General features: G+C 38.3%; 1 protein-coding gene across 4 annotated transcripts in view; it reads left to right on the forward strand.

Moving 5' to 3' along the window:
• Nucleotides 1–13,733, forward strand: part of LOC142336910 (uncharacterized) — a 71,863-nt gene that overhangs the window by 43,531 nt on the left and 14,599 nt on the right. For all 4 annotated transcript variants that reach the window (XM_075385890.1, XM_075385892.1, XM_075385891.1 and 1 more), the window contains one exon: nt 11,329–11,455. In XM_075385890.1, coding sequence (XP_075242005.1) covers nt 11,329–11,455 — 127 coding nt within the window. The remainder of the gene's footprint in view (nt 1–11,328; nt 11,456–13,733) is intronic.

Here is a 13,733-nt window from a genome sequence, read left to right on the forward strand (position 1 = left end):
CTAACTAACTCAACTAATCAACTCAACTCAACTCAACTCAACTCAACTCAACTTAACTTAACTTAAGTTAACTCAACCCAACTGAACTGAACTCAACTCAACTAACTAAACAAAAAAAAACTCAATAGAATTATTATACTACGCTGCTGATTGATGATACTGCAATCAATTGGATAATGCAATTACACAAAATTTCTGACTGTCAAAATTTTGGATTTTTGAGGCTACTTTTTTTTCATTTTGATACTAATCTATATCTATCTATCTATCTATCTATCTATCTATCTATCTATCTATCTATCTATCTATCTATCTATCTATCTATCTATCTATCTATCTATCTATCTATCTATCTATCTATCTATCTATCTATCTGTCTATCTATCTATCTGTCAATCAATGTCAATTGAATTTTTTTCTCTGTTTTTCTTTAGTTTTAATGAGATGTAATAAATAATACAACAGTTTGTCGCTCCAATAGAAGTAAGAGACGAAATGAAGCACGTGCTCTCTCATTTTAATTATGAAAGATACTAATCATCAGCAGCGGTCGTCTAATGTACAAGAACAAACAACAGATTTGAGCTTTGGAAGAACGTCTTACAACATTGGCGGAGATAATGTAGCTGAAGATTGCAAGGTTCAAGAAAATTCAGTCTTTACCAAACCAAGACTCGGCACTCGTCGTTATTTTTGGCCCAATCAACAGATTCTATTTTTCACACAATGCATTGTGATTGTGTTTGTTACCTTTTTGTGTCTCTACAAGTTATCTAAGAGCGGGTTCTCTGCTCGAAAGAAAGCAACCGCGGGTTCTACAAGTGATGAAACGCACCATTCCTCGCCTTTCCTCTGCGAAGAGAATACGACGTATCTAACTCTGTTGAGCACTTGTATCGGCTATCTCGTGCCTGCTCCGAAGCCAACCACTGAAGTTCACGTTGTTAGAAAGTTGCAGAGAGGTAGTAAAGCTGGCGACTCTGACATTGATGATGCTGTTGACCAAATAGACGGAGCCGACAGGATTCAAATTGCCAAAGCAGCAAAAACCTCACAGCAGCATAATGTTTGGGAGTTTGTGTGCTGTGCAATAGAAAAAACCCGTGCTACCTTCTATACTCAAATTTTTTTTGTAATTGTGATGGTTTCAATTGCGTGTAGCCAGCTTGCGTTTGCTTCTGACAATCTCAGTTGTGAGCTAAAAACTGCATATTTTATGATCATTACATATTGTCTGACTTTTTTGTTACCCCCCGTTCACTCCGCAGCACAAGTCAACCACATGTATGAGCAGTAATGAATAAATTAATATCAACGAAAGAGCGTGTTTTTATGTGTGTTTGCGGAAGCTCCGGAACTGGAAAAACTCAGCTGATCCTTTCAATGCTATCAACTCCTACTGTCCTACAGGGAGTTTTCCAACCACCCTTTGAACACATTGTTTACATTTATCGCTACTGGCAACCTGTTTATTACGATTTTTTGAAGACTTTGGGAAAAAGTGTCAAAGTAGAATTCAAGTGCTGCATTCAGTCAAAAAATTTAATCACAAATACCCTTAACAACAGCAGCGGTGCTAGCAACGAAGAAAATTGTGTTGACGATCTTATTTTGAGTGAGCTTCATGCTATTTCCGAGAAGCACAGCAACATCGGCTACCCACAAAAGAAAAAGCTGCTAATTTTTGATGACTGCGGTGAGGAAGTTATGGAGAGCAAGGCTTTCGCTACATTGGCGACAGCCGGTAGGCATAAAAACATCTCTACAATTTTCATTAAACACAATCTCTATCAACAGGGCCGTTATTCGGTTACCATTGATAAGGGCACAACACATATCGTTCTCACAAAATCACCACGCATTGGTAAGCAATTGAAAATCTTAGGCTCTGAGCTGGATACTGCAACGCCTGCGTTTCTCAACAGCTGCTATAAGCATTGCATGAGAGTTCCATTCGGTCATTTCCTAATTGACTTGACACCCACATGTCCCGATAGTCTGAGATTTTGCACATACATCTGCAATACTACCGTAGGTAGCAAAAAAGATATTTTAATATCATCTGACACGCAATCAAAGCAAAGGAGAGCAGTCAGTGGTGGTTCCTTTGCAAATGAAACAGATGATCAGTGCCAGTTGTCGTTCGACTCTAGTCAAAAACAGCCGGTACCTCGGCGCGGGGATTGCACCCATTTCTTTCTCTCCTTTCAACAAGTCTGTTCGAACAATTTTACCCTACATCAAAACGGCTCTATTCTAGTGGACGAAATACATGGTTCGATCCGTGAACTTTACCAAAATTGTGCAATCACACTAGCGAGTGTTGGCAAAAGTGATCTGCAAAATGTGAGTTAAACATTGCATGCACTGGAGCTGAACAAAATCCGATAAAATTTTCCCCCTATTTTAACATTTTTTTGTGCTTATTGTTATGTCATATCGAGCAAAGCAGGCCTCGTCGAATACAGCGTCACAGTTTATTGAGTTTGCACTAGTTTCATTGCTGAAAGAACAAGAAGAGCCAAAAAATGCCATTCATACAAATTTGCTGGCAATGCAGCCACTGTCCAAAAGGTCATTTTCCTCTGTCCCAAAAACAGATAGCTTCAATACAACGGATATCAATAAAGAAGATCACGACAACGAGTCAGCTGCTCACAACAACAGACAAGACAACCTGTCAACAAATATTGAAGGAAACTCTTCTTTCGACCCTGTTAGGGAAGAATCAGTTGTCACTTCTTCTTTGAAACAGTTGGATAGAAAAAAGAAAGGAGGTCCACGCTCCCAAAAATCAACAGTCAGAAAAAAAGATGGTGCTACGCTGAAACGTTATCGCATGCGAGCTCTTTTGTCTCTGATTGACTCCAATCCCAGTCTTTCTTTCAGCCAATCTGGTAATCGCTTACTCCTCGGATCTAATTCATTTCAGTCGGGCGATCAAGTTGACATTACAAATTCTGTTAACCTGATACATTTTCTTAAGAATTTGCAGTTTCATAATAAAAAGTTGAATGGGATGGAACGTCAAATTGTTGAAACATTATTGATGGTGCCGATAACAAAAGAAAAAGTTGATCATCTAAAGTCCTTGCTCCTAAACAGGTCGGCGATGCAAGTCATTGACAATAAAGTTAGCTCATCCAAGCTAAGTCTTGAGTGATAGTTATTATTTTGTTCGACTCATAATTTCTATATACTGAATTGAAATCTTTAAAGCATGGTTTCTGTTAAAACTACAAAAAAGGCCGGTAAAAAAGCTGAAAGACTCTCAGAAGCTGAGTATCGTCACTTGAAAGGAATCTATACATCGCTGAACAACCCTGTGGCTTATGGTGGAATTTCTAGTCTGAGAAAAGCCAGCGGGTTACCCCTGTCCAAAGTGCGAGAGTTTTTGGAGAGTAGTAAAGTGTATACAAAGCTTAAAGCTGCAAGACAAAAGTTCAAAAGACTTAAAGTCAGAAGTCTTGGAGTGAACCATATTTGGTCCGTTGATGTCGCTTTTATGAATAAATTTTCAAAGGAAAATGACGGCGTACAGTATCTCCTGATTGCAGTTGATGTGTTAACACGTTTTCTACGAGTTCAGACAATGAAATCAAAGTCTGCTCAGGCAGCTTTTGATGCTTTTTCAAAGATGATTAATATCAAAAAACAAAACATCAGTGCCCATAAAACTTTGGACAGATCAAGGGAAAGAATTAGAGGGATACTTTAGAAAACACTGTGAAGAGCTAGGAGTTGAAGTTTATAGCACTTATGGTGATTCGAAAAGTGCTATTGCAGAGCGGTTTGTGCGGACGTTGAAAAATGTTTTATACAAATTTTTTGAAGAAAGTGGTTCATGTAGATATTTGGGTCATCTTCAACAATTTGTGAGGCTGATAAACGCTCGAGTCAACTCAAGCATCGGTTTAGCTCCCGCAGACGTCTCTAAGGAACATGTTAGGAGTCTTGTTCTGCAAAACAGTCCCAATGCTTACGATAAAAGACCAAATTCAGGTATGAAGAGTTATCGTACGCCACCAAAACTGTTTGGGCGAAAAAAAATGTTCAGGAAAAAACAAACTGTTCGCTTGTCTTTTCAGCGAAAGCCCTTCCAGAAAGGCTATAAACAGCGATTTACAGATGAAGTCTTTACTGTTGCAAGAGTGTCCATTCCGCGTAATCGTAGTGAACCTATAACCTATGTACTGCATGATAACAAAGGCGAAGAAATTCTGGGACGTTTCTATGCTTCTGAACTAGTTGCTTTTAAGTATGACGAAGATAGACATCGTGGCCGCCAGCAAGTAGGCTTTGCAGCTGAAGGCCTGGTTAATTGGTCATCCTAAGAAATCGTTTGTGATCGGGTTGATGGGCAACCTGCAGTTCAGTACTCATATTGATTGTCAAGCGATTCAGTTGTCAACGCCTTGGTTCACTGTCAGCGGGGGAAAGGCAAAAACTTTTTCGTTTGTAGACAGTTCTTGAATGGACGTCAATTACCATTCTAATCGCATACTTTCTTCACGAGCAAATCCTAGTTTTTATTCTGGTTCAACAAATCGTCAATACGGCAGTGGGCTGGGTTCTGCGCTGCGTCTCGGTTTGAAAAGTTTTGTGATACCACTTGCAAAGCGATACGGTCTACCCTTAGCCAAAAACTTGGTACAAAGTGCCGCTCCTGAAGTGCTAGGGATAATAGAGGGACGTACAAAACCAAAAGCTGCCCTGAAAAAAACTTTACGCGAAACGGTAAAAAAACAAATTGGAAGTGGTCGCTCGAGAAGAAAAAGAAAGAGAAGTTCAACAAAAAAGGGGCGACGACGTCTGTCATCGAAACCTAGACGGAGAACCAAAACAAAAAGAAGGACAAAATCAAAGAAAAAACGCTCCCGCTACCAGAGAAGAAAATCAAAAGGCTCCACAAGTAAAACGATCAGAAAGCGTTCCACAAGGAAAAAGCGTGTCTTGAGAACAAACCGTAGGCGTACAGCGAAAAAAAAGAAGAACTATAACAAGCAAGATTTCTTTTCCTCCATCGTCGACGCTGCGACTTAACTGATTGATTGCAATGTCTCATTCTTTCACCTACGCCGATCCCCCAGTTTCAGCAACCAGCTCAATGTTGGACCTCTTTGGTACAAGTCAAGTTTTGGTTGATTTTGTCCGCGCTTACGACGAACAAATTTTCCCGCCAACAAACTCTGATGGCCCAGTGTTGGAGTTTGAATTTCAGGCGCCACGTACGGAAATATGTGGAACTGTAGCCGATCTAAACAATATTTTACTCAAAATGGAATTATTGTTGATTAAAAAATCATCAGGCGAAGCAGCTGTTAGGAAGAAAAAAAGTGATGGCACAGACGGCGAGCCCCTACCAATTTTTGTGAATAACATCGCTAATAGTTTATGGCAAAATGTGGAAGTTTTTTTGAATGGCACCATGGTCTCCTCGTCTAGCAATTTGCACCCCTACAAGTCCATCTTAGAGGCTGACCTCAGTTACGACCTGACAACCAAGCAGAGCATAATGGCAACTCAAGGCTATAGTTTTGAACCAGATCCTTCGGATTTCAACAATTTGAAAAACGATGCTTTTTCCAGACGGCATGAAATTGTAAACTCGGGGCGTAGCTTTCACACTTATTCCACCATTTCTGACAATTTTTTGAACGGTGTTGACAAGTATTTGATACCTGGAGTTGAAGTTCGGATCAGACTGACACGTTCCTTGGACAAGTTCATTATGCTTCAGCCCGGAGGATGTCAGGATGCGAGTAGTTTCACAATCAAGGTCCTAAATGCTTCTCTATTTGTACACTTGTTGGAACTTCGAACGGAGACCTTTATTTCACTGGAGAGAGCTTTAAAGAAAAAAGCAGCTCAATATGAGTGGCAAGAGTCTCCCATTACTTCTTTTCTAATCACTACAGGCACCAGCGTTTATTACCAGGATGACTTGTTCAATAGAGCTCCAGCTTGCAAATTGGTTGTGGTCTTGGTACCAGAGAACTCTTTCACGGGAACGTACAAATCTAATCCTTTCAATTTCGATGACTTTGATTTGAGTTCAGTGAGGGTCACACGAGAAGGATCGCAAGTAGGTGGCACACCCATTGATATCTCTAAAAGCCACGTCCGTCTCTACCACACAACAATGACGGCCTTGGGTCACTCTGTTGGCGGTAACGGAATTACTCTAGAAAACTTTGCCAATCATTTTGCGTTGGTCTTCAATCTTACAGCCGATTCCAATTTACGGGACAGCACAATCCGTCCGGAACTTACTGGTGCATGGTTGGGGATCGAATTTAAATTCAAAACACCAACCAAGCAACCCATTAGAGTCATACTTATGGCTGAACGTCGATCTGTTGCTTTGGTTAATTGCAATAGAGAAGTTATCAAAAACTCAGCAATTTACAATGGTTGACAACAGTGACATCGATCGTTTTGTCAGTATACACTCTGAGCTTAGCCTGCGTTACCTTGGCTGTTATTCTGCTGACAACTTCCCTTTCATTCAGCGAAACAAATTTGTTATTGTTAACAATCAACCATCTTGCTTTTTTGGGGAACACTGGCTTTTGATCGCAGACAGTAATGGACAACTACTTTTCTACGACTCCTTCAAAAGAGATCTTCACGAAGTTTTCCCGAGTATTTTTAAAAGACTGCAGAAACTCTACAAAAAAAATACATCTATTAAATTTGTCGAAATTCGTCCATTGTTCAAACAGCTAGCGACAAGTAAACTTTGTGCATTGTACTGTTTATACGTTGCTCACTGTATCTATTTACCGAGCCGAACTTTTCCCTTTTATCTAACTGAAGAAGAGTTGCTTCAATTTGCTGCTGAAAAATTTAGTATTTCTACAATGAAAATAAATTCTTTGAAAAGTTGTTTTTTTTGCAAAACGTGTGCAAGCTATCAAAATAAGATTCATTTTTGCAATAATAGGATGGAGTTGATCCGACAGACTGAAAAAAAAACTTAAAAAAAACAAATGAATCAGTAAAATAAACAAACACGCAAACCTAAAAATTTCCGAAAAAGTTATTTAGTATGTCGAGCACCAACTCATGTTTTACTTCTGCTTCTGCCATGTTAGTCGACTATCCTAACTCGGACAATAACGCGAGTGATGTGTCTATCCCTCCGTCGCCTCAGTTGGAAATGGAGATTGGAGATGAGTTAGCACTAATGTTTGAAGACGGAAGTGCGCAAACTTCCCTGGAAGATGTGGAAGATAACGATGAGGAGGTCACTTCAATCAACCGGAGGCTCAGATTGAGACCTCGACGCCGAGGAGCGCAGTCTATTCTAGACTCCTCGTCCTCCTCCTCCTCGGACGATGATAATGGTACTCGGATGGCCTCGGAAGAAGAAGAGACGGCAAATACAAGGCCTTTAAGTTCACATCTGTTGCAGTTTTGCCATCTGCTCCGAATAGAGACGGAGAAAGACAGGCTTTAACTCAAGCCTTGGTTTTCCTTGGGCGTCATGCAGGAGGATATGATGACAGCAATGACGGCTTGCTGAATGAAGCTGCCAGAGTGTTGGAAGAAACAGTATTTCTCTCGTCGCCTGAGTCACCTGGTGAGGTGTCATATCAGGCACTCGAAAATACCGGGGTATCCGATGATCCACCTCCCACATATGAAGAAAGTGAGGCCGCTGAAATACGGTTCCTTTCTCCACATGCTCCCAACAGAAATGCTTCACCCAACACGAGGAGAAGAAACAGAGAAGAGAGAGACAGGGTGAGCTTAAATAGTTTTCAATGCATTTTGATCCTGACTAATGTTGTTGATGTCTTGGGAAAAGCTGATGCGGGCAGTTCTAGTAAAGAATTCTTTGTTTACTTTGTTTTTTGTTTTTTACAGCAAACGGTTGATCAGTTCCGCAGCATCTTGAGGCAGGCAGATGATCTCACCGGCCTTGAAGTTGAGCAGGCTGAAGAAATTGGTGACGACGAAGCCCCGTCACAATTGCTGCGTCGCCTTGAACGGGCTGAAACCCTAAACAACAACAGCCTCATAAAACACGTACACCATATAGGTGGAATTATGAGGAGGTTGCAGCTCCGTGTCAATGACCCAGCTACCTTTTATCGGATGCTGCGGGAGGGGAATCTAAATTTTAAAGAACTTCGTGTGCGGCAGTATCTGTCAATTCGGGCTACATGTGAGATGTACCCAAGATTGCTGAGCGTGACAGGCTTTCAAAACTCCTCAAGTCTTTTGACGGGATATAAGAAATTGCAGAAAGCCTGCCATGAAGAGTGGGGGAGTTAAAGGCGGCTACTAGTTGATAGTCATGCAAACCCTGTCCAGCGAGTGCGGGCGAACTGGTTTGCTGACTATCATTAGTTGAGCTGACCAAAAATAAACTCGAGTCTTAGTCGTACAAGCCCTGTCTAGCGAGAGCAGACATTCTGGTTTGTAGACTTTGCAAAACACATCTCTTTTTATGTTAAGTATCTTTAGTTTTGTAGTTTAATTGATTTATACTCTTAAAAATTGTTTAGAGTAAATAAAATATCGAACAAACTGCCAGTTTTGAACCATGGACCCTTGGCGAGCAAGTAAGTTTTAATTAAACACGCAGCCAATTCGATATTTGCACTAAGATGTCTAAACTTGTTGTCGTTGGTGCGTCAAATATTGAAAAAGATTATGAGTTGTGCTGGTGTCAAAATGTGGACCATAAATGTATAAAGGACATTCATTTGCCTGAGTGGGTGGAAGATGTCAAATTTGTGAGCGTGCCTGGTGCTCGTGTAAATCATGAAACAAAAAGCCTCCAGTAATTTTTTCTTTGTTTTAATATGCAAAATGTTTAATTTTTGACATGTCTGTTTTTGTTTTGTATTTGTTTAGTAATCTTGTAACGGAGGCAATTAGGCACGCACCAAAAGCTGTTTTAATATGTTGTGATATTGTTGGAAATTCGCTGGAGTACCATAACGGTCATGAAGCGCTGGATGGAAAAAGTTGCGCAAAGGTAATAGAGGCGCTAGCGAAAAATTATACTGACATCAAATTCGTGGTGATGCACGCGCAGTGGAGAAAAAGTCTCAAGTTGGCTCAAAATGAAGAAATTGGTTACTTTAATAACATTATCCATAGAACAAGTTGTATTATTGACGTTAAAATTCGAACCAGCGCTAAGTTCACACGAATTGTTGACGAGGAGACGGGGCGGAAAGAGTCAAACCTGAATGTTCACCACAGCCGTCAAACAGTGTGCTTCAATGTTGGTATTCTTATTAGGAAGGCAAAGTGAGGTTAGTAATATTTTAATTTGTTTTTTCTAAAATGAGGTGTTTCTAAAATTAGAACAATTTCATTGTCGGGTAGGCTCCGAAAACCGAGGAAGAATGCATGTGCTGATTGGGTGCCGAGTATCACCCTATCGGCATATGTATTCTTCTGAGGAAGAAATAACAAAAATGTATCAACCGTTGGTAAAAGCAATATTATCAACAAGAACAACAAAAAACAATGTTTTGTTAATAGACTAGCACTCGATGAAGACAAAAACCTTCACTTATCACAAACGAAATTTTGCAAAACTGGGGGAGCAAATAAATAAAAACAGACAAGAAAGCAGTGAAATTGCTGTTATGCCTGTAACGTTACATTAAAAAAACGTACTGTGTCGGAAATACACATCTATTGACAAAAGTCAGTTTTGTTTTCACCAACACCTAAAGGATGTCACGAGATAAACAAAAACCTGATAAGGCAACCATTTTGCTTTTACTTAAATGCACGGAAAAAGACTTAGTAGAATTAAAATCAATTAATTGATGTTGGCCGGAAATGATAGTGCTAATATTTTGAAAAACACATTGACTCTGTTGATTGAATATTGACAACAATCTCCTAAAAATGTAACGTTATGTGAAAGGCAATGGAAAGTCAATGAGAAACAAAGATGGTTTTCTTAGCCAAACAAAATTCTTCGATTCTTTGGTTGAAAACAGAAAAGTTTGGAGTGAAATGAGTAACAGTAATAACTACCTGGAAAATTATCTCTTGATGAACAACCATTTCCTTGAAATTGGTAGCAGTGCATTGAAAGGGTGAGAAAGGAAAATTAAATGAACAGAAATGATTCTAAAATACTGGGATATCTTTTAAAATAGTTTGAAGTCGCAATTTACCGCGACTAACTAATCATTTACAGTAATAGGTAAAGAATAACATTGGCACCAATCCGTAGTTGAAAAATAGTCGATTAGTTGTAAATATAGTTTAAAAAAATTAGCAGCATTATAAATTATCAATAAATTTTGATAAATTTTGATTGGTATCATTTATATTTTAAGTCTCGTATCACTTAAACACTCTTCAACGATATTATACTCCAAGGTTTTAAATTTACTGTAGATATTTTGTGTACTCAATAATATGTAAATCAATGTCCTAGGTTATCATAATGATAGGGCGAATGAAAATGGCAGAAACTCCAAATTAGGTAATCATTTTGTGCTCACCCTTCAGAGTTGGGACATTCTAAATTCTTTTTTTTATTTTCTGATTAATAACCAACGTCAGCCTCTCAAAGACTACTATTAGTCGCTTTCCTTTTTAAAATTTGTTCTACTTTTTGATCTCGGTTTTTGTTTTACAATAGTCATTAAATTCACGTTTAATTTCTGACTTACCTTAATTACTGTTTCTACTGAACGGATTTTCAATCCATTCACTGCGTGAATTAATTAATATTGTGCATATAGTCAAACGGGATAAACCAATAGTGACCGGTAATTAACACTTGGTAGCTGGCTTTAGTATTAAACTTAATAGCCATTAGTTTAAAAGATTTTTTGCAATTTTGGCTACACTTTTCTGCCTCGGAATGTTTTTTGGTTGTTTTCATTCGTTTTTCATTCTCAAATTCCGTTTCCTCCTAGCTTTTTCTTATGAGCCCAACGCGAAAAGTACAGAGCCAGACAATATTCTTTATGTTTTTCTCCTATTGAAAATTTGGACAATTTCATGCGTTCTTGCATAAACTAATTTATTAAAAATTTTAAATAATTACAGACATCTTATAACGTAATCCATACTCTTGCAAACAGTTTTAAAAATAATGCAAAAAGGTATAAATATTTGTAAATCAAGGTGAAAGGATGCAAAAATTTGTTATTTTAAGTCAAGTTGCAAGTATTTATAAACATAATGCATCTTTTTGCAAACTTTTAAAACTTCTTTACAATTTTTTGTTAATTATTCATTCTAAAATCTTGTTAACCGACTATAATCTTGTTTCAGGATGCCTCAAAGTTTATATGATTGATTATATTGTTTTAAAATCGGCCGTAAATTCAGGTGTTCTACACAAACACTCCTCCTGTGTTGGTGGATGTGGACAATCTGTCCTGCTGGTACATCTGCAATCTCAAAGAGTGGAGCGACATCTGTGAAAACATGCGTAATAACAACAACGCGCGCCAAAGTGAGCACATCAGCTTTGATCAATTTAAAACACAGTTGCTGTACAGTTTAACATAACAAAGTGCTGCTATAAGAAACCGCTACAAGTTCAACACCGAGAATCAGTAACGCCAGTCCGGACATGATGTTCCAACCGTACAAAAGATAAAAACAACCGTAGAAATTTGAGAAACCCGGGTCGAGGTTTTATCAAAAAATAATGTAAGATTAGCGATGAATAGCGGTGAAAAAAAACTTTTTTCACCGCAAAGCGCCTTCATTTTTTAGCGTTGAATGCGGTGAAAGCGGTGAATTTTTGTAAGATTTGCGTTGAAATTAGCGGTGAAAAAATTTTTGTTCACCGTATTCACAGGATTTCTTACAAAAAAGAACCTGCCGTACACGGGTACGAACCACTCACCTCCCGCATGTCACCAACTTCATAGTCCACTGACCCATCTGTCACTTACTTCAATAATATTTCCTGCGAATTTAAGATAACTTAATTTAAGATTTGCGATTTTAGCGATGAAATTTTTTTCACCGCATTTTGCTGGTAGCGGTGAAAATTTTTTTCACCGCATTCCTCTGGTAGCGGTGAAAAATTTTCTATCACCGCTTATGCGGTGAAAAAAATTTCACCGCTTAAAATTTTTTTTCACCGCATTCATCGCATTGAGCGTGAATTTGAGTAAAAAAAACACTTTTACTCAAATTCACCGCAAATCTTACATCTTTTAGCGATTTTTAGCGGTGACACCTCGACCCGGGAACTTGTTTGAACTTGCTAACCAGTAACTAATAGTATCTGGTAAATCTGCTTCGCTCCAGAATCTTTTTAGTGACAACTTGTTATACTTAATCGTATTGAATACTTTAGGATTCGCGTTGCGAATACTTGTGTCGAGATTACGATAGGAATTGCTAGGCGAATACACAATAACTTGTGTAATACGAATTCTGATTATTGGAGACGCGGCGCGAATCCGTTGTTAAGTCTAACTTAAGATTATGAAGAGCGTTTACAGAGTAACTTGAATTCAGATAACTAAATGAAATTATGATTACTTATGATAAACTAGTCTGAACAAAATATGAAATAATTTAGTAGACTTACGGGAATATTAATATAGGTGAATAAATAGAAGTCATAATTTTTAGTTATAAAATGCATGATATAATTATAGATATAGAGGATAAATAATTTAGTATACATGGGAGTTTCGATATATAATAGGTATCCATACGTATCACATTTCCCTCGTGACAAAAAAAAATTTAATGTATTCACAATTTTTTAGATTAACACAAAACATGTAACCGAGTTGGATGAACAAAACTGAACTCAAGGTTGTAGAAGTACTACGAATGTGAAATTTAAGAATAACTAACAATGAAAATTTTTGCATATGCGAGGCTTATACCTCTCAGAACATTCAATTGCACAAAAGCTGTGTGAGTTAATGCATATAAATTATCATCACTTGACGGATAATTACAGCACATAGCATTCTCAATGTTTTAATAATTTTGGAATTGCAAAGCGAATACGCTTCAAAATTCTGAACATGGAAACTGAGTACATGAAATGAAATAAATTTAGCGCACATACAGTAATGAATGGATTCACAGGGCAAATACTTGAATAAATGTAAAACTGACAATAGGAAAGCAAATGTTGTAACATAAAGCAAAGTTAACATTAATTTTAGATTAAAAAGTGGAAACAAGTTTAAATAAGTGAATTAAGTTTTTGACAGTTTTGTTGAGTTTTTAACTTAAATCTCATTTTCTGCATCCCAAACAGATAGTTCTCTCTCTTGTTCGTATTCATGGTATCGAACTCTAGAATCTGGTGGCGAAACGTGGCCGATTTCATTTCCGGTCTTGGGGGAGATGGGATTCTTGAATGTTCCGCATTTTGAATCATGGCTACTACTGTATTTGCGGTTGCTGCCTCTTGCTTCTCTTTTTTCGATTTACGTTTTTTCTGTTTACCGGAACTGGTAGAAGTCAAGGAACTTGTAGGCGAAATATCCGCGTCCGTGAAACCGTAGAATTGGGGTCAATTTCGTTTTCGGGTTCCTTGTTGTTTTTGTGGTTCGGGATGTGTGTCTTGAGACTGTTGGTTTTGAGAGGAAGACGTTTGCGGAGCGGGTACTATTGATATTAATTGTTGTTCCTGAACTGTTGCGTTATCATTGTCGTTGATTGGAGCTGCATTTCGACGACGTTTGGGCTGTGGTTTTGTAGGTTTGCGTACAGTGAGGGCTCTAGACACGTTTGAATTGACTGAGGAA

This window comes from Convolutriloba macropyga, chromosome 3 (assembly GCF_964194025.1).
Source record: "Convolutriloba macropyga chromosome 3, txConMacr16.3, whole genome shotgun sequence".
Classification (NCBI taxonomy): domain Eukaryota; kingdom Metazoa; phylum Xenacoelomorpha; order Acoela; family Convolutidae; genus Convolutriloba; species Convolutriloba macropyga.